Raw genomic sequence first — 20,916 nt, 5'->3', positions numbered from 1 at the left:
AGCGGAGTGAAAGTAGTGCAAACAAAAATTCAAGTTTTGTTTGAGGTTGTGCCGAGAAAACGGGAAACTGCAAATGTTTTCCTGTGTGGTTTGTTGCTCATTGCATCATGTCTCTAAAAGGAAGACGCAGTTTTAGTAGCCAGAGTAAAAATTTATATCCTTAGCAGCCTCATAAGAAGGTCCTACATGTGATATTTTGGAACTATGTTGTATACAAAATAAAGTACACGTCACTGTTAAAAGGCCATCCAGCACAGATAAGTCAGTAAAGATCATTAGGAGACTCAGACAGTATGAAATCTTCCAAACTACGGTATTTGGTAGCAGCAGCAAAAACACACATTACAGTAGCACAATGTGCTGATTCAAGAATGCCAGCATTACACAGCAAGAATTAAAACCCAGGAATATGAGTGTTTGCTGGAAATGTATCAGTATATGTATAGTAAAGTAAGTAAAAGTAAGTGAAAGCCTGTTAAGATTACGCATACTCTATTTTCACTTGCAGGAGCTGATGCTGACTCAAAGCCATGATGGAAAAGTAACGTTTACGACTCTTTAAGCTGCTGAAGGCATGAAGTCAGACACTCTGTAGCAAAGAAAGTAGGAAAACTCGAGTGACTCACCATGGGTTAGAGGAGGTTGTCTGAACGTTTCAAAGGATGAAAGATGCTTCCTTTACCGCGGTCTCATAAAGTAGCCACATGATTATCACAGAAAGCACATATCTGAAGAGTAGAAGTGCAAATTTGACGAATCTTTAAAGATTATAATACAACTTTAAGTTGGCAGGCGAGTGAAGTGAGCCTCAAACACACAGCAGCTGAAGTAGGTCTAAAATCTGCTGCTGGAGATTCGCTTCGTGCTGCACCTCCTTTCCGGTGCCTCATCTGCATTTTTGCACTGTGGTTGGCAGGTTGAACAGTGACAATAAGAAAGAGAGAAAGAGTAACTGCTTCCTGTGTGTGCAGACGAAGTCACGCTCTCCAAAACCTGAAAACCGCACTGTAGGCCTCGTCTCTCCATCGACTGTGCAGATGCTGTCAAACCACAGGCAGAGGGGCTGACACGACATATCAAGGGTCAATAGGAGGAAGTACAAAGAGCTTCAGGTCACTAACATGTCAGGCAGTAACAGAGCAAGGTGATAAACAGTAAACATGCTGTAAATATGAGTAACTAACAGCACCTGCTGTGTTCATACATAAGTGTAGGAACATCTGCAATCAAGATTATATTAATTCATGTTATTTCAGGCTGTCACGTTGTACTAAAAAAAGACTGCCGAAACACAACTGCACATATTTCAAATTTATTGACTTCTTTTTTCAAATAAATGTGCAAAACATTTGAGGAAAAACATGAAAAATAAACCATTAAAAAAAAAGAAAAAAAAAGAGAAACATATTGTAATTCATGACTTGTGCATGCAGATGATACAAAGTTTTTTATTTTTTTAACTTTTCCAGTGTTTTTTTGTGACATGTTGTTTGTTGTGTAAAGTTCTGAGAGTACTTGCTGCGTGTACACACCGTTTTAGTGCTCAGTCACATTCGCACGCTTCTGTTTTCACTCCTAGTTTTGTTAGACTTTGAATACTGCAAAAACCCGAATCTGTGAATGAGTCAGCTCAGGTTTATAAAGCAAGAAGCGGACACGCAGTAGTGTTGCATGAGCCATTTTCTCACAATAGTTTATTTTAGGTTAGAGACATCAAAGTTGCACTCGGCGGCGAGCTCATTTGCATGTCCGTGTATAATCTGTAATCTTGAAGAGCAACTTCTTCATCCTGTCTTTTCATTTTCTAACCTATCAACATGCACTGCGTTTCACAAAAACCTAAAATATACCAGAAAAGACATTTAACAGGCATTACAAGGTGGAACGCCACACCACTAAATCACTGCGAACGCTTAAAAAAAACAAACAAAAAAAATTTAATTGCCTTGACTTGGCTAAATTGACGTAAAAGAAAAGAAGTTGCATGAAAGCAGCAGCGCATCTCTAAAATAAATCAAGCACAGTAGCCCACGAAGTCTAGCTCGGCCTCACATCTGATCTCGACGAGAGCCCACGTCACGTCAGCTGATGGCACAGCTGATACCGTTCTGTGCATCCAGTCTCACTTAGGCCACGCTACTCAAGCTGCTTTAGCCTTCATACACTTGCCGTTGCATGTGCAAACCTCCACCCACAGCTCCTCCTTCTTCATGCCGTTTCTGACGCAGATCTTGCTGCTGCTCTCCCCAGCTCTGGCTTTCCACTTATTTACAAGCTTATCTAGAGCTACATAAAAAATAAGGTTTTCTTTTAACTATAGTGGCCCTGACTGAAATCCTATTTGACAGGACTGATGTAGCTTTACATGGTTGTATTAAGAAATGTTACTGTGAGATTAGAGTTGACGAGAAAGGTACAGGGAGGTGGGGGTGGGGTCATTTCATTGATGAGAAAAGCAACACAAAGAGGCAAACAGCACATCAACACTATCAAAAACAGCATACACATGCTCATTCATGGCACATTATCTTGGCAATTTTGACGATTTTAGGTCTGATATTTATAATCTATTAAAAGTGAACTCAAACTAACTCAACTGATAAAATTCTCTCCGCATCCCTGCAATAACTTATCATTTCAGACTGCTAAGAATGTCTTCCCCCCCTGAGAATATCGACGTCATATTTGTAGTACTGACACTTATGGCTAACTTGTGCTGTCCCCTCTATTAAGTGGAGAAACAACTGATCAAACGAAACACCGGGCAAAGGCACAAGAGCGGTTTCCGAGCCACTAAGAACACAAGCGAAACACAGAATAAGCAATATTTCATCTCTTATAAACAAATTCTCCCCATTTAAGGAATTACTTCATACGTCTCGCACAATCCCTTCTTCTAATTTTCAAAAACGAGACACTGTAAACAGTTTTCTTTGACCAAGAGTACAAAAGTGGTTACAGACACTCATTACAGGTTAGAGACATTCACATTTAAAGGGCAATCAGGCCCTTTGACTACAGTTCAAAGTCATCTATCAAAATATAGAGCAGAAAAACAAGGCAGGAAGTCAAAAACATAAGACATGAACAGAATGTAATCTTGTTATACAGCCTGGTGTTAAAAACACTTTAGTGCCAGCAGGCATTCCTGCAGAAATCAGAAGCATTGTTGTTTTAAATGTCTTAATTTAAAAGCTTCATTCATAGCAACGAGTAACGACTCAATAAAAGAAAAACAATTTAGGACTCAAGTACTTAAAAATAAATCCCTTTCTTATATCTTCCTTTCTTTTAAAAGTAGTAACCAGCACTGTTCACAGGCAAAGGTTGCACATCGATTCTTAGGAAAAAGAAGAAGAAGAAGAATGTTATGACTTTTAAAACGCAGCACACTGGTTGCCTAATTTCATGTCACTGAAGCTATAAAATGTCATGTCACGCACACACTGGATGCAACCACATAGTTAACAATTACAAGTCATTTTGACAGAAGGACACTTTGTGGCGTTTGTTTCACAACAGCCGCACATTTAGTTACCCACAGGTCAAATTAACCCTTTGATTACCCACAGTAGCTCTCTCTCTCTGCTGAAGTCCTCCCCTGCACGTGGCCACTGCCACATGCAAAAAGCTGCTGGCCCAAAGCCTGGATTATAGATCAGACAGTCCCTCCCCGTGCTCACTCAGTTCCATGGTGTAATAGTCCAGAGGACGCCTGGGAAAGCACACGGCAGCGTTACAAAATGTAAAACTTTTATTTTTTAAACAGCTGACAAAAAGTGTCTTTTAGATGTAGCTGAAGAAGACATACTGAAGGGTTTTCACCTTAATTCTGCAATTCATAAACCTGAAAATGTGGGTGTTTGAACCTTAAATCTGCTCTTGTGTTGTTTCGCTCTTTGATACACTAAATATACCTCTAATAACGCATAACGCATATGTGTGATCAGAAAGTTGTAGGACTCCAGCACTCCTGCTAGTCCCAACGGTGACCCCTTAGCTCATGAATTTCATTTAGAGGAGAAAGTCGCAGAGTAATGGATTTCTGTGAAGTCATTTCCTGACTTTTTTTTAAAATCACTGGTCTTTATATAGTGCTGTGAGTTTTACTTCCTCCCTGTGGTAGTTATTCATTTTTGATAATCAGTTAGTCTTCCTCCATGCGCACTGCATGCAGAAACCCAGTTCTTTTAAGCAGGATGGGAAGTGAGTGAATGAAGGTTTCACAAAAAAGATGAGGATATGTCAGGTACCATAACTCAAAGGAACTGTATCCTGATCAATATTATTACAGAGACACACACACACCCAAAAAACAAAAAACAAAGCATGCTCCTGGGTTAGACACTGTTATCTGGTGTCTGGCTTGTAGCTCTCGTTACTAACCGTAATCCTCAAAATGAAACTCAGGTCAGCTCATCAGGCAACATTGTGCAAACTCTGTGCAAGTTTGAGGTCTGCAGCTAAATTGAAACACATGCATGCAAGTGGCTAAAAAGAGTTCAATGTAATCTAATCAGCAACAGTCATGGAACTTCACAAGTAGTGCTGACAGGAAGACGGTCAGTTTTTATAAATAGTTACAGAAGACGTTTACAGACACTCAGATGAGCAGGAACTTCATGGTAATTTGGGGCTTTAATGATTTCTTTAAATTGCTCTTTCTCCATGGTGCAGTGGTTGTGTTTAATTACTTTAATAAACAAGAAGTGGAAGCACAAGTTTGAATTTATTTTGGATTTTCTCTAATCTGCCTCTAATACATAGAGGCTCAAAGATAAACACAGACACCAACTAATATTTTTTTAAATGTCTGTTAGCACTTCGGCCAGATGCCTCTCTTATAATTCTGGCTATGTATTTACCAATTCTGCCAAGAAGTGTGGTCAAAGTTCATTTAAATCGGTTGGTTGGTTTCCTGGCACAGACCCGGCTTGTAAGAGTAGTCCACAGATTTTCAACAGGTTTGAGGTCAGGACTTTGGAAAGGCCGTTCCAGCAGCTTCCTGTTAGCCTGCTTTATCTGTTCCAAAACCAGTCAGTACATGTAAACTTCTGACTAGAACTGTTATTTACTCAATCTTTCACAGCTGGAAGCGTACACCCAAAAGTCAGAGCTCAAGGCTGGATTATAACTTGGACACGTGGTCTTGGCTAAATGAGCAGTGCCCATTGTGGTGTAGTGAACTCTGTCACACATATTTTAATCACTACAAATCAAAACGATTACACACATTTCTGAAAAGATTTATATAGCAAATACATCCATAAAAGGCTTTAGCCATATTGTGATAAGATATTTAAAAATGTCTATAATCTACATTCATATGTAGTATGAAAGGGGGAGATGATGCAGGAGATCTCACCTCCTCCTGTAGAAATACGTGACCAGAGCAGCTCCTAGTCCCAGCACCAGGATCACAGCTACTATCAGCCCTATCTGTAACCCCAGGGCAGATGCTAAAAAGAAGAGCAAAGGTAAGTTACACTGTCCTGGTCGTGATTGGTGTTGTAACATTCAACCTCCTACATGCAGCAAAAAGCCAACGCAGCCATCGCCCTGGACAGGTGGTTCATTCGCCTTTCCCACGTTCCAACCAGCCACACCTGTGTTCACCTGCAGCTCTTGCCAGTCTGAAGGTGTTTGAGGGGGTGAGCTGCTATTTGCTATGACAAGGTTTTCTCATGCTTATGTTAGATAAGGAGGCAATTTGTTTGATTTGTTTGGTGCTCTTTGGTTAGCTTATAATACTTTACAGATTCATTTGTTTTGCCCACTGCTAGCCCCGATTCTCATTCCAACTCCTACACTTCTATAAATCTCTAAAGCAAACAAAATATTTTAACATTTCTAACAAGTTGTTTCTGTGGCTGTTTGGAACTTTGGGAAGGTTGATGTTATGGTCCTGCTGTGTTTCGGCCAGACCTAAAAGGCTATAACATACAATTTCTGAAAATGTAAGCGAAGAATAACAGCATTTTAAACATTAGGAAGGAAATTTAAAAGTGCAACAGAATTTGTTTTATTTAGATATTTTGATGCATAGAAACCTCATCTCTTTTTGCAAAACACAGCTTTCTGGGTCACAGAACACAATACAAAGCAGAAGGAGTCCAAGCAACACTGAGCCGAGAAATACTTCATACGGCAGTGAAACAGAAACTCCAACTGTCTTGTGGAGAGTTTTTAATTAACAGCAAATTATTTTCTCCTCAGTCTATTTTCACTTTGTACTATTAGTCATGTATTTGTATTTGTATGTGGGATCAGTTCTTTATAAATCGTTCCTTACGCTGCCAAAATTCACAGGCACAAGACCCTTTACTTGATTGATAATTACATATTTGGGCTTAAATGTTGCTGTGTTGAATCTAAACCAGGGTCTTTTACTTCTTATGTTGAACTTTTTAAAATACTCTTGTTTAAACCACTGTAAAAAGTGTGTACCTACTATAAAAAATGTGCATAATGTTCCAACATTTAAACTAACAGAAGAACTTATTATTAATATAAATATAACATAATAAGAAGTTACTTTCTCATTTCCTTTTTGTTACTACGGGTAAATACAGGTCAGATTTCATTCTAATTAGGGAGGTCCTTCAGTATTTCACCTTTATAAATCATGCATGATCAATTATATGCTGCATATACTATCTAATAATTTCCCGCAGAGAGCAAGACCTAGTAAAGTTAGGTAATCAGCCTGCTGCAGCATTTCTAATCTAAAAATTACCAGTTCCACTTTTTTTTAAGATAACTTTCTGATGAGCAATCACCAGCTGTCACATTTCTTGCGACTGGTTCACAATAAAAGCCAGGATGTAAAGTGTGGCAGCACAGTACTTTAAAAATGAACTGTATGTAATTAAACATAGTATCAGGATGGCAGTTAACACTTAGGCTCGTAATGATTACTTTAAGTACTTTCAGACTTCGTGGCAGCTGGTTGCTCTCCAGATTTTACATTTTCCACTATTTTACATTTGACAGATTTTCCCTTGCTTTATTTTTGTTTTCAAAGAGGCAAATTCTGTCTTACATCAGACAGGTCATGCCACGATTACCTTTTAAAACAAGTGGAGACACAAGAAATTTCTTTGATTTCATGCAGTGAAATTTGGGATCCGAAGAACCAAATTTAGAAGTATAGACTTATGCCTGATTAAGGCTTCGTATTTCTTACATAGCCTACCAAAGTAGTCGATGACGTTTATGCTTATGTGTGCTGCATTACATGCTAATTACCGTGTGGTATGTGCCAGCCAGTTCCACTTCTCGGGAGGCGGACGTCAGGTAACTAGGTGGGTTATGATGCAGATTTCCTGCTGATTTCCCGCTAAATTGGGCACTTCACTGCAGACTACAGGGTCCTGACTGATTGCTGTAGCTAATCTTTTTGAAACAATTATGCTGAACTGCTACAAGGTCATTCTTACATGTGCTTGTGTAACGACCGGTAGTGGGGGAGGAGCAGACGTCTCCCTGGGTGGACGACAGGTTCATATGCGATGTCTGGATGATCAGGGCCCTCTGATGGGCCGACAGAGCCTGAATGCTCCCCCAAACTCGCAGCCAGCCAGACACACAAGAAACGTTTGCCCCTTGAACAAGAACAGATAGACAAATTTTTCACCTTCTACAAAAAATTGCTCAGGATGTGCATTTTTTTGTATACATATAGACTCTGTAAAACTGGGAGGTTGGAGCTTACTATTGAACAGCAGCATTTGTGGCGGTTTTTCAGTGTTTATGAGGGACATGGGGCATGATGATGAAAGGAAACAAGCCACACCTGAGCCCGCCTATCTCCTAATGATTTCATTCTCCAACTATAGGTTTCTAGAGCTGTTTCAAAGAACAGGGATGAGCTACTACAGTCTTTCATTGAATATGAGCCTAATGTGGTTGGTTTTGTGGATAAGTGGCTCACCTTGGAGATACAGAGCAGAAATGCCACAATGACATCGCTGCTCTAAGTAGTCTGCCACCTCAGAGACCCCCTTCCCCTGGATAAGACCACTGCAGTCTGTGAAAAACAGAGTGTGAGCTCTTAGTTACTGCGTTATAATGAGACCAAAAAAACCCCACAACAAACAAAAGCAATGCATCTCTGAAACTGTAAAATTATCCCCGGGCTCTCTGTCCTGGTCGTTGTGTCCTTGGGCAAGACACTTCACCCTACCGCCTACTGGTGCTGGCCAGAGGGGCCGATGGCGCGATATGGCAGCCTCGCTTCTGTCAGTCTGCCCCAGGGCAGCTGTGGCTACAACTGTAGCTGCCTCCACCAGTGTGTGAATGTGAGAGTGAATGAATTGTAAAGCGCTTTGGGTGCCTTGAAAAGCGCTATATAAATCTATATAAATCTGTATATTAAAATTATACATAAAATACCACACGAGCCACCATGTCATCATCCATTAGTTTACAGACTACCATTTAGGTTATTGTCATCTTGATTTTATTTATTTATTTATTTATTTTTAAGCCGGACGCCAGGAGCAAGGGATGAATCTGACAAACGAAATAAAATGGGCATTAAATTGTGTTCAATGAAGCTAAAAATGAGCACAAACTAACATAAAATTTACCACGAAAATAATGTCTGATAATGTCAAAAATGAGAAATCAGACTGTTTTTCCATTTCTTCATAAATTTGGACTTCTTTTTGCAAACACAGGAGTTGCCTTCTGCTGGCAGTCAGAAAGAATGCAGGTATAAGGCACTTCCATGTAAGTTTCCATATCCTGTAACATTTTTTAAACTTTTATAAACGTTCATTTTAAGATGCCTTACCTCCCACCTGCTCTTGCAAGTCAGTGGACAGCGGTCCGAGGCAAAGATCAATCTGACTTGAGAAGGTGGAGCTAGGACAGAGGTTGGTGCTGTGAGGTGTGGCAGACGAGGTGGTCCAGGATGAGGGGCTCCTCACCTCACAGCATGAACACCGGCTAAGTGTGACGGGACCATCTTCCACTGACCTGCACGTACAGCGTATGTTTGAGTACAGTGATTTTGAATGGTACACATACTGACAGTAATTTGAACAAACATTCCTCAAAATGCCAAAGGTGCATTAGGTACATTTTTAAATGCTTGTCTGACTCAGTCAGTGTTAAACAGCTTAACAAAAAACTGTTTCTTAGAAAATAGTCAGTTTTATTGACTTGGCTGAAAGTGAGTGAAAAAGCAGCCAAGCAAAGAAAAACTTTGGAAAACATTCGGAAAGCCTGGAGAGCCACTGCTCAAGTGCACTTGGAAAAAAATTATATATAGATATGTGGGGTGGCTCAAGACTTGCACTATAGTGTGCATTACTTCAGACGCTTATCAATCTTTTCATCAATTGTCTTGTCTCAGAGACACTCTGCTATGCCTCTTGGACCCTGACCTCTGTTGATCTCTGCACTTGTCCATCAGGCCAATCTTTTCCAGAAAGTGTAAAAAAAATTAAGCCCCCCAAAATAAAATTCTTAATAAAAACAACTATTACTTTGCTGTATGGTCGAATGGTGTAGCCTTTAAACATAGACAGTATAGTCTCAAATGTCTGTTTGCATTTGGCAGTCATTCCTCTTGTTCTCCAAATCTGTGCTGATAGAATATGAGCCGAACTCCACAGTTCAGCACAAACACACACACACACAAACACACACACGCCTCCAGCTGTTTGTTCCTGATTGAACCTTTTACCACCACCTGGAGAAATTTTTTTTTCTACTTTCACTTCCAAGCTCCAATTACCTGAAGTGACGCATGTTTGAAATGTGTTTTTTTGATCAAATCATAGACATGTGCCAAGTCTGACAGACTTTGATTAATCAAATATGGCATTTGCTGTGATTAGGAAACATTTTTGCTACAGGTTTCTATGGTTATATTTCACTGAGTTATATTTGTATAGTAAGTAATGGAGGCAGCTATGCCTACTTAAAACGTATGAAAAGGCTAAATAAATGGTTACTTTCTGTGTTTAAATGTGTTGTTTTATGTTCTTTGGATCTTTTTTCCTGTGAATAAGGACATCTTTTGTATTAATGACAAAGTCTTGAAATATCTCTACAAAGCTGTGGTTTTGAGCGGCATCGTTAATTATAAAGTGTGTGATTCATGTGTTGAGTCATGTGTGTGTACCTGAGAGCTGGCATTACTTGTCTCCCCCTGGTGGTGGACAGAGAGGACAGCAGTTGCCGGTTCTCACTGAACACAAGCACATCTCTGAGGCTGGAGTTGGTCAGAGCGGTTCCAGCTCTGCAGATGCTGAATAGGTCGTAGCACAGGACTACAGCTCCTCGCCCGGGAATTGTGGAGCCCTCTGGGAAGGTCTGATCTATGCAGAGAGAGAAGGTGAACCGGTTACAGACAAAAAAAAAGTGAGGCGAGTCAAAGAGGCAAATAGATTTGGTTGGTTTTAAGAAAGAAAATCTTCAATTGCTCTCACCTGCACCGGTGACATTTCCAATGATGTAAAATCCGTCCCGGTCAATAGATCCGGTCAAGGGAAGGGCAATGACGGTCCCACTACGCTCCTGGTCAAACACAGAGAGTACCAGGCCCTGCAGATCTGTCATAGGTGGCCCGTGAAGCTCCACAAAGGCCCGCTGCTGGCTGTGATTGGTCCAGTGGTTGCTAGCCACCTCACTGATAACCACACCCTCAGGGGCAGGAGGAGGGCGAGGGCAGCTGTTTTCCCTCAGAGGGGTTGGTGGAGCCACCTACACGGGATGACACAAGACGCAGACCTTTATTAACTTCAAAAATGTCTGTGACAAAACAGAAAAGATAATAAACCACCCAATCCTGACTTAGTGCTTTATTGTCTGAAGTGTTAATACTCACTGAAAAAGCAGACAGGTCATAGGGGTAAAGGCCTCTACAACGGCTAAGGGCCTCATCACCAGGCAGAACCTCCGGGTCCTCCAGCAGTGGCAGCTGTCCTGGAGTCAGAGCTTTACTCAGCTCCTGTGCCTCCCTGTCTGACCCTCTCTGTCGATAAACCACAGCATCCAGCAGGCCTTTAGTAGGAATCCCCCTCTGTGTGGCCGACGGTGGGCCGAAGGGGCTGCGATACAGCGCCACAGCATCTGGTCCGTTCTGGATGGTGTTGGGAGGCAGGCGCAGCGATGGGGCTGGCACCAACCTGTCGCTGCCCAGCAGAAAATACCCTTTGGAGGTGGTGAAGTGTCCGCTCAGGCTGATCTCCCTGTACGGTTTGTTATTGTGCGCACTGAAGAGCAGTATCCAGATGTCCTGCAAGGAGACTCGGCGGCCTGATGGGTGCCACAGCTCGATGTACTCTCCGTCCTCAGCTGCGCCGGGTGTATCAGTGTTCAGCTCGTTGATCAGGAAGTCAGTGTTGCCCCAGGGTGGGAGGTGAGGCGGCGAGTCTGTGCCTCCTGGAACCACTGGAGCATAAAAGGAGGAATTTATTAGGGATTTATTAGGCCACTGCAGCTCAGCAACAAGGTGATGTTTTCCTACAGCTGACAATGTCCCCTCTTAAACTCCCACATACAGCGCAATCATGAAACATACCACCGTGGTAAAAGTAATTATGATGTCACCTCTACTACTAGTGATCTCATGATCAAGTTTGTCATCATATTCAAGATGGTTTGATTTGTCATAGGGCTGAACAACCTTAATGGAAACATAAGCTGATCACAGCTGCTTCAGAAGGAAAATACTACGGAGCAATGTTAAAAATATTCCAGATAAAACATATGAAATGTCTTAAATAGATGATTGCACCTCAGAGCACAATGGAAACACATGTAAGGAAGTCCTTAACATATTTATTATGCATTTAATAATTGATGTGTTCATCAGCTTCAGACACACTGCACAGCTTCAGAGTTCACTCATCCACAAATGAAGAGGAATTCCCTCAACAGCAGACCTGGACAGGTAACTGTTGGCATCACATTCAGAGCATATCTTATAAAGTCTTCAAAATCTTGTACATGCTTATATTAGGATACTGAATTATAAAAATTCTATTCAAAACACAAACATTTCTTTTTTAATGACTATTATATATCAGTCGCAAGATTTATAGTCACTCCATTTTCTACACCGCTTACTGCAACAGTCGCTAATAAGACCTAATCTACAATCTATTAATACCTAAATGACAGCCAGTGTTACATAATACACACAAATGGTTTCCAACGTGATAAAATAGGTTATGCAGTCTGAAAATATTTGATTGTTTTGAGATGAGAGATTCTATTGATATTTTTTACATGAGCAGCGAAAGATGATTCTGATGTGATGTTTGGGTTTAACACGTTTGTATGTAAACTTAAAAACAAGTATGATAGCTGATCTTTTGTGTGTGTGTGTGTGTATGTGTGGCATGCAATATTTATGCAGTGGGTTATCATTTAGGGATGCAACAGAACACTGAAACTGAAAATATCTGCATTTGTCCCAAACTGTGACTTCTGCAATGAAGTACCGAAACATGAATTTTTATAGCACTACATCCTTAATAAGACTGACACAGTATCATTTATTAATGAAGACCATATTTCCCCAAACACCGGGATAGCTGCCTGTTTTAGGAAAGCTCTACTTTAGCCCGGAGATGCACATGGATAGGCTCAAGAGAAGCTTCTTCCCACTGGCCATCTGGGTGCTCAATGAGAACACTGCTCGGGGCTACAAAACCCTCCATCAGCTCCACCACTATAGAATAAACAGCCATATCCCATAAAACCAACTCATATCTTCATTGCCTTACTAATCATCATATGTAAACACCTAATTTACCCTAAAACCAACTTAAAGACCTTCGCTGAGAAGGTTGGAAGTTCACAATGCAGAAATACAAACACCTCACTGAACTCTGACCAATGACAGCAAACAATGGAAAAAGCACAAGGTTGCTGATCATTATAACAGTCATGACTTTCCTGCAAAGTCTGATTACGTGTGTACATCTAATTAAACTTCTTGGATGTGTCACTTTCTGATTTGTTGTGGTTTACAGTTTAGTGATATGTTATTGTGGAAAAATATTCATGCACTACATTTACAGCTCATGGACCCAGCCTTCATGAGGCTACTACTACTACCACCTACTAGTTTCTGAAATTTGGATTTTTAAGCCTCAATGTTTTGTTGACAGCATGAGAGGGTTTTTTGTTTTGTTTGTTTTTAAGCCAGAATTGACCATATTTGGATGAGGACACGCACTGCTAAGTTATTAGCTAATGCTAGCAAGTTCCATGTGGATGTACCACACAGCGAGCCATAATATTTGACAGGTAAGTACATAAAAACGCTACAAAAGGCAGCAACAGCACAATAGAGATGATCAGTTCAGTGACTTATGAGGTGAGGTCACATGCCCACATGGCCATGATTGCATGCCTGTCAATCAAACTGGCTACAGCTCTAACTTTAACTCTTAACTGGAAACAAATTGACCACTTATCTCCCCCCCCCCAAAAAAAGAAAAAAAAAATCATCCACCACACATAGTGTGACTGCTTTCATATTCACTTGGTAATTTGAGTACTTCAGCAACTTTTCTGTCTTTTTTTAGCAGCGATTAACTGAAATTATTTTGGGGCCTTAAAGAAATGGATTTGATTTTTTATCATTATTGCGACCTCACTAATTACAAACGCCTTGAAAGCTCTTTCTTATTTGTTTGATCCTAACGGTTGTGAAGGCATGCCCAGGCAACGCATTTGTTAGGCAGCCACCACCACACAGAGCATGTGCAAAGTGGCGGGCGTTGTGCGGTTCCCACACACTGTCACAGAGGATAAACAACCCAAATCTCTGCCTGAGGAAGAATCACCATGGTCATAATTAAGTAAATACATAACAGCTGCACAGACAAAACTCTTGCATTGTTTACTTTGTGAGCAGTAACCTTTTTTTTATTAAAGGATTCTCTCCTATAAATAGTGGGACATTTAGTTTTTTTGGTTTTATGTATAGCCTGTGAAGCGGACATTCAATTTTCCATTTTCTTATAACCTTTATTTAACAAAAAATATTTAATAATAAAAAAATAACTGAAAATACAAATAAAGCTAAACTAAACTAAACTAAAATAACAATAAAATATAAAAATAAAACAAGTAAAATAATAATTAAAACATACAATAAATGACAGACAAACTGATAGATTTTTTTTTAAACCAACCCTGCTGCAAAAACATGCATAAAGGCTAATCAAAGGCACATGTTGGCACGACAAAACATGAGAATCAGAAATGATTGAGCCACATATGCTCAACTATCCCACTTCGAGCTTTAGGTTATTGTCTTGGGACGTAAGACGAGCTAATAAACCTCCAGCTTCTCCTGAGCTTTCCCTCTAATCACATGATCTACATAAAATCTTTCATTTCCAGTTTTATCTAAACAACATAATATTTCAACGTTTGCATCAACGTCTGGTCACAACTCTAACAGCACGCAAATTCTGAATAACCAAATTCATCGTCTCCTTGGGAAAATTCCTGCGACGAGATGAAAAGGAAAAAAAATCAATTTGAAAGCATCCATGATTGCATGCCTATGCATGTAGCTCCTTATGTTACACGTGCCAAAGAATTCAACAATCAAAAACTGTCTTTCCCTGCAAACAGCTCACACAGATTTTCCCACGGACACTCATTGGATGTTTTTTTATTATGGCAATACGTCTTCTTGCATCACTCCCATCTGTTGGAATCAAAGCTGCCAACCAATATCCTTCCTGCCAGTTGTGTTGGGATGGTGCATGTGACGACTCGTCGCGTGAAGAGACTGGCAAATCCTCACAATACCACACACCAAGGCACCACAAAAACTTGGTGGGTGAGCAGCAGGATGAAGCATTTTTAGCCAGCTGCATTATTTACTACACAGAAAAGTCTTCTCTCAAAAATACATTCACATGTCTGTTCTACTATTTATGACTCGTGGATTTTGATACACCATGAATCCAACCTTGTTTCTTTTGTCATGTTATTGTTTCACGACGCACTAAGGTCTGGACCAACCAGCGCAGTTTAGCAACTGGAGTCATGTTGTTGGAATATGTGCAAAATGTGGTTTGGTGGCATCAGGCCTTTACCTGAAAATAAGTCTTCTTAGTTTGGCAGTTTAAAACCTGCAGGCTATAAACGATGGGGAAAATAATTATTCCACGTTATGATGAATTTGTAAGTTTGCTCACTCACAAAGAAATTAACTAAAATTTTTATGGCCTGTTTAATCATAATGGACAGAAAGAGAATATCAACCAAATATAAAGAAAAAAAGTATAACAAAAGTTATAAATTGATTTCCATGTCACTGAGTGAAATAAATACTTTCACTTTCATACAAGCAAAGCATGACTAAGTACTTGGTGGAGAAATCCTTGTTGGCAGCACAGCGCTAAGACATTTCCTGTAGTTCACTCCTCTTCAGAGAAACTCTAAATCCTTTAGGTTTTTTGGTTCCCACTCGGAAACTCAAAGTTTCAGCTCCCTCCGCAGATTTTCTAAAAGACTGAGGCTTGAACACTGGCCAAGTCACTAACCTTAACCTCCTAGGACCTGGCGTCCACATATGTGGACATCACATTTTGGGTTATTTAGACCAAAAACCTCAATTTTGCTCTACAAGGACCTGATATCCACTTACGGGGACATTATACTGCTACTGTTCCATCGAAATTTTCAATGAATATCCTCATATGTGGCTCTCATTTTTCTTAGAAACAAAAATTAGGTAAAAAAAAAAAAAAAAAATCTGGTAATTGTTTGTTTTTACATTCATCAGGTCCCAATCAGCCCAAATATCAAAGAGAAATTAAAAATGCATCCCGTGGAAGAGTTCGGGTCTTAGGAGGTTAATGTGCTTCTTTAGCCAATCCTTTGGTGCTGGTATATTTTGGGTCTGGAAGCTTATTGTCTAAGATTTTATTGCACATGGTCCATTGTGAAAAACAGCCCCAACCATAACTGTTGACTGTGGTGCTCTTTGGGTCATATTCAGCATTTATCTTCCTCCAATCACGGCGGATGGAGTTGATGCTTGATTTTGGCTTCATCTGACCACAAAACTTTCTGCCAAGACTTCAGTTAATCATATAGATGTTAACTGGTAAACTTAACACGGGCCTGTACATCTGCCTACTTGAGCAGGGGAACCTCGCAGGTGCTGAAAGATTTCAATTCATTTCAGCGTAATGGATTGCATTTGTGTTCTTGGTGGCTGTGGTCCCGGCTGCCTTCAAGATCTCTAACTAAGCTCCTCCCTTGTCGTTTTGGGATGATCCACCAACTTTCTAACAGTCATCATCACCCAATGAGGCAAAATCTTGCATTGAGCTCCAGACTGAGGGCGACTGATGGACATTTCATCCATTTCTGAATAATCGCACCAACAGTTCTTCTTACAAAGCTTCTTCCTGAAGGTCTTGTAGCTCATTCCAGCCTTGTGCAAGTTGACAGTATTGTCCCTGACATCCTTTGGTTCTTACCCATGGTGGAAGAAATTGATTCTGTGGACAGGTGACCTTTATACACATAAGGAGCTTAGATCAGGAGTATCTGTAATTGATTGATTGATTGTAATTAATCTGTTCGAGCCAGAATTCTGGCTGGGTTTTAGGGGATTAAATACTTATGTCACTCAACAACATGCAAATCTATTTATAAGTTTTATCTAATGTGTTTTTTCTGGATTTTTGGTTGATATTCTGTTTCTCTCCATTAACCTCTTAAGCCCCAAGCCTACCTGATCTCCTGCTTTTTGCCCCCGTATCAGGGGGCGTTGGGGCTTAAGAGGTTAAAATGAAACAACCATAAAAAATGAGACTGGACATTTCTTGGAAGGTGAGGAAACTTGCAAATTCAACGGGGGATCAAATGCTTATTTACCCTATTGCATCACTCAGCATTAATGGTGCCATGTGCTCTGATGCACCCAGATACCATCACACAGGCTGGCCTTTGAACTGTGTACTGACAACAACCAGGATAGTCTTCTTCCTTCTCTTTAGCTAAGAGGATGCGGTATGTGTGATTTCCAAAACCAGTCTCAGGTCAGTTTTCAACTTTCCCTTAGTCCAACTTAAATGGGAGCTGTGTTTTCTAGATTTTGTTCGCCTTCTTTTACATAGTTTTATTTTGAATTTGTAGACCCAGCAACAATCTGTGTTCAATACTGGTTAGAAATCGAGTAAATTAAAGCCTCTGCTGTTATATTTTAAACCCTCTTACATCTGAGAACTTACTCCGGTCTGAGTGATGTAAATTTCACCATCATACCGTAAGCACAAGCATCCATGTGGACGTACGCGTGTCTGCCTATTTTTGAGACGCCGCTGAGAGTTTGCATTTCAATACACCAAATATGCACACGCCACAGGTGGCAGACCTAAAGTGGACTTCGAAGAAGTATAACAGGAACTGCTACATCGCAATCGGGACTCCAGCTTTGTGTGTCTGCAATGGAGTATAATCGACACTTAAGATTTTCCATTAGAATAATCCAAAAACGTGCATGCATGCCTGGAAAGCATTCAAAACACTTACCATTGCTGTGAGGGCAGATTTTTGGCCAGGGGCACTGGTTGGGCAGCCCAGGAGTTTGTGGAGCCTCCCAGAAGATGCCAGGGTCTCTGGCCCAGGTAGCCACACCACAGCGACTGAGATAGAAGCCGCCCTCCCTCAAACTGACAAAATAAAGAAATCATATGGAGAGCAATCATAGTGAACTATGGGCAAACACATTTAACTCTTGATGCTACCCAATAATAAAACCTTAAATTTTAAATGCAGTTTTTCCATCAGGCTGAGACATTTTTGGCTTTAGAAAAATGTCATTTGGAATTTGGAGCTAATTAATTCCATAAAGTTTGATAACTTTGATTGTAGGTCAGAATTCCCACGAAAACCATACATTCATCCGCTCAGAGCACTTAAGTACAGCCACACAGAGCTAAAACACGGTCATATTTTTATCAGGGACGCGTTAATGAAATGCAGTGTTCAAATTCAAGTGCAAATATCAGCACAAGTCAAAGGCTACTTTTCACGACAGCTCTGCTGTGACCACACAGTGAAGAAAAGAGGAACACTGGTCACAAGCTGACCCTCTCCCCTCCATTGAGTGACTCAGCCTCATGTTGCACAACAAAACTACTGGCTCAAAAATAACCACAGAACATTGCTGACAGTCAAAATATACACACACACAGATACACAAATATATATATATATACTTTTTTTTCCCCCCCCCACAGTTTTACTTTTGAGCTTAAAATCGAGAAAAAACACTAAACTGTCAACAAGTCTTGCCTGTTGCTGAGCTGATACGGCTGCCTGCCCGGTATGAGAGTCTCTGTGAGGTTGGCACTAGGCTTGTTTCCGGGTCCGGCATACACAAATGCATCTAGAGGCTGTATCTGGCTCAGTGGACTGCCTACAGGAAAGTCTGTAGCTTTTCCGTTGTAAATGGCCACTGCCCCAGACTCATCTCCTGAGAAGCCATAAGAAAAGACGAATGAAAAATGACCAACGCACACCCTAAATCTACAAAAGCAGAAGAAACCTAGACCCACAAACAATAAGCTTAAACTACTATAAGAAAGCCATCGGATCAGTACACACTGACCTTTCATGTAGCTCTTCTCTATGGTTACAGAGATCAACCCGTTCCTGGAGGTGTCCACATCCACGTCCACGCTGACACTGACCCGGTCTGTTTTCCCATCCCACACTACCAGTACCAGAGAACCTGCAGAGGGAGCCTCCGTCAGCTCCACCAGCCCTTCCACCTGCCCTCCGCCTAGCTTCAGCTCAGTAATTAAAGGGATGGTCAACGGAGCAGTAGGAGGGGTGCAGTTGTTTCGCTGACCAGGGGAGGGTGAGGACACCTGAAAGCCCCACCGATCTTCAGACAGCAGGCACCTTTCGATCGATTCGTCCCCCTCGAGCGCCATTTCATCCTCGACGAAAGCCGGCTCCCCGGGCGTGAGCATCTCCGCGAGGAACTCTGCACCTCCAGTACGGCGGGTCATGTAGACGACGGCATCCACTAACCCAACAGCCGTGACGTTCATCTTCTCATTATAGCGAGCGGCAGGTGTGCGGTAGAGGACAATGGCGTCCGGGCCGTTCTGGACTGTGTTTGGCGGCAGGAGGATGGCCGGTTTGGGGAGCATGTCCACCGAGCCCACCAAGAAGAAACCTCTGTCATCCGTGCTGTGGCCCTTGAGGTCCAGCACCTTGTAGGCTATATTTCCGTTTCCATTATAGAACACGAGGGTGTACCCGTCCAGCGGGGCCCGCTGTCCGCTGGTGTGATACAACTCCACGAACTCAGTGGTGTCCAGTCTTGGGTTGTCAGCATTGATCTCGCTGATGATGAGGCAGGGGTCACCTCCAACCATCGCCACCAGGCAGAGACAGGCAACGCAGGCTAGACCGACCGCCATGGTTCACAGCTTCACTGAAGCAGCTCGGACGCTTCTGCAAAGACAAAAAAAAAAGGGGGGGAGACCACCAGTTGCATTCCTCAGTGAAATAAACTTAGTTAAGGAGTATTAATAAGACTGAGTGACATTTCACAGTTGTTCACCACTTGAGGAGAAGCCTCATAATATCATGAATGAGTCCTCTATGAGTGTATTTTTTTTCGTTCATGGTGACAGTGGGAATGCACGTCTTCTGAATGAGTCATGAATTGTTGCGAAACGCAGAGGCAAGCAGAAGGAAACTTTGCGTGAAACGATGAAATGCCACACAAGTGAATAAATGGGATTAAGAAACTAAACGGCCACATATAGTTTGAACTATACGAGAGAGGCATCAGCCTTCCCAGCCTTCCTTTCTTATTTACTTATCCCATTTCTGAGTCAATCTAAAGCTTAAGTATTTAACATTAGCTTTTAATTATTTTTTTTTAAATGTGTGTTAAAGAGACTACATTAGATTGCACGGCAGTCACTCTTCTTGGTTGGAGAGAGGAGGGGAAAAACGCCTGTGGAGTTAAATTCTTTCACCAAATTATCTCCCATCTCACTGCAGTTATTCCGGTCACGGTTAGGCTGCTATGCATGCATCTTTCCGTCGAAAAGAAGAAGAAGAAAAAAAGGCTGTCAATCTGATTTCTATCATTGCCACACAAGGTCCTAAAAAGCGTCGCGACTTACAGATTTTTCTCGGTCCTCTTCGTTCAGGTGTCGCTGGTTCGGCAGCTCAAACTTCTCGAGTGGATGTAAAATCACTTCCCCGTCGGAAATATTGCTAAAGTTTGTTTTCTGTGCTCTGCCGCTCCCGTCATTCACAAAGCAGCACTTTCTCCCCCCACCTCCGACACCACCGTGCTGTGGGCGGTCAGACTGACTGAGGGGGATGATGCCTGCCAGGGAGGCTCAGGCCAGTCGCAGCTGAGGACAAAACGCCAGTAAAAAAAAGAAATAAAGAGAGAAACAGAGAGAGGCAGTGCTAGCAGGAAGGAAAAAACAAGAAAACAAAGATTAGTCCGCAGCTGTGTGTGAATGCTGTAAATATGTCTGTCTGTCTGACTGACTGTCTGCAGCGCTAAGCAGCCTAATAATCTTCCGTGAAAGACGCCTTCAAAGACCTGAAGGGGGCCCCTGACCCCGCTCTGTGAACTAGGGGAGAGTGGCTTCAGTAACACTTCAATGAAAGCACAAGTCCCTCCCAGCGCCAGGTTTACTGTTTACTGCTGGTTTGTCTTTTAAAGAGAAGTTCATTAAAAAGCACAACTTCACAAGCATTTCTGTGGACTAGAAAGCTGAGCAGGTATATCTAGTTATATACGCCTCATGCGCAACAATAAAGCTCCTATTTGTTTTTGGGCATAGGCATAACAAAAACTCACGGGGAGATGAATACAAAGCTGGATCACCAACTGGGCCAAGCAGACCACTGACATGGGGCCCCTGA

General features: G+C 41.5%; 2 protein-coding genes across 2 annotated transcripts in view; both read right to left on the bottom strand.

Annotated features, from left to right (window-relative positions):
* Window positions 1–743, bottom strand: part of nlrc3 (NLR family, CARD domain containing 3) — a 21,108-nt gene extending 20,365 nt beyond the window's left edge. Inside the window, exon 1 of the mRNA XM_085170652.1 lies at window positions 627–743. The gene's annotated coding sequence lies outside the window, so the exon portion shown is untranslated. The remainder of the gene's footprint in view (window positions 1–626) is intronic.
* LOC146512891 (uncharacterized) lies at window positions 627–20,628 on the bottom strand. Its single transcript, XM_085170653.1, has 12 exons — window positions 20,157–20,628; window positions 18,617–19,473; window positions 18,301–18,481; window positions 17,536–17,675; window positions 10,841–11,406; window positions 10,443–10,716; window positions 10,136–10,331; window positions 8,798–8,982; window positions 7,934–8,029; window positions 7,440–7,604; window positions 5,366–5,459; window positions 627–3,715 (listed from the first exon to the last, which is right to left on the bottom strand). The coding sequence occupies exons 2-12, from the start codon at window positions 19,437–19,439 to the stop codon at window positions 3,652–3,654; spliced, it is 2,784 nt and encodes a 927-aa protein (XP_085026779.1). The 5' UTR covers window positions 19,440–19,473; window positions 20,157–20,628; the 3' UTR covers window positions 627–3,651.
* Between the last annotated feature and the right edge of the window lie 288 nt (window positions 20,629–20,916).

This window comes from Neolamprologus multifasciatus, chromosome 8 (genome assembly GCF_963576455.1).
Source record: "Neolamprologus multifasciatus chromosome 8, fNeoMul1.2, whole genome shotgun sequence".
NCBI lineage: Eukaryota > Metazoa > Chordata > Actinopteri > Cichliformes > Cichlidae > Neolamprologus > Neolamprologus multifasciatus.
Note: the sequence above shows the minus strand (reverse complement) of the source record. Positions and strands in the feature narration are given on the sequence as shown.

Excerpts from the sequence above, each read along its gene's own strand:
- LOC146512891 (XM_085170653.1), bottom strand. The coding sequence starts at position 19,439 with ATGGCGGTCGGTCTAGCCTGCGTTGCCTGTCTCTGCCTGGTGGCGATG. Across the intron at positions 10,717-10,840 it reads ATGACCTGTCTGCTTTTTCA|GTGGCTCCACCAACCCCTCT; the intron begins GTGAGTATTAAC and ends CATCCCGTGTAG. Across the intron at positions 3,716-5,365 it reads ACGTATTTCTACAGGAGGAG|GCGTCCTCTGGACTATTACA; the intron begins GTGAGATCTCCT and ends GTGCTTTCCCAG.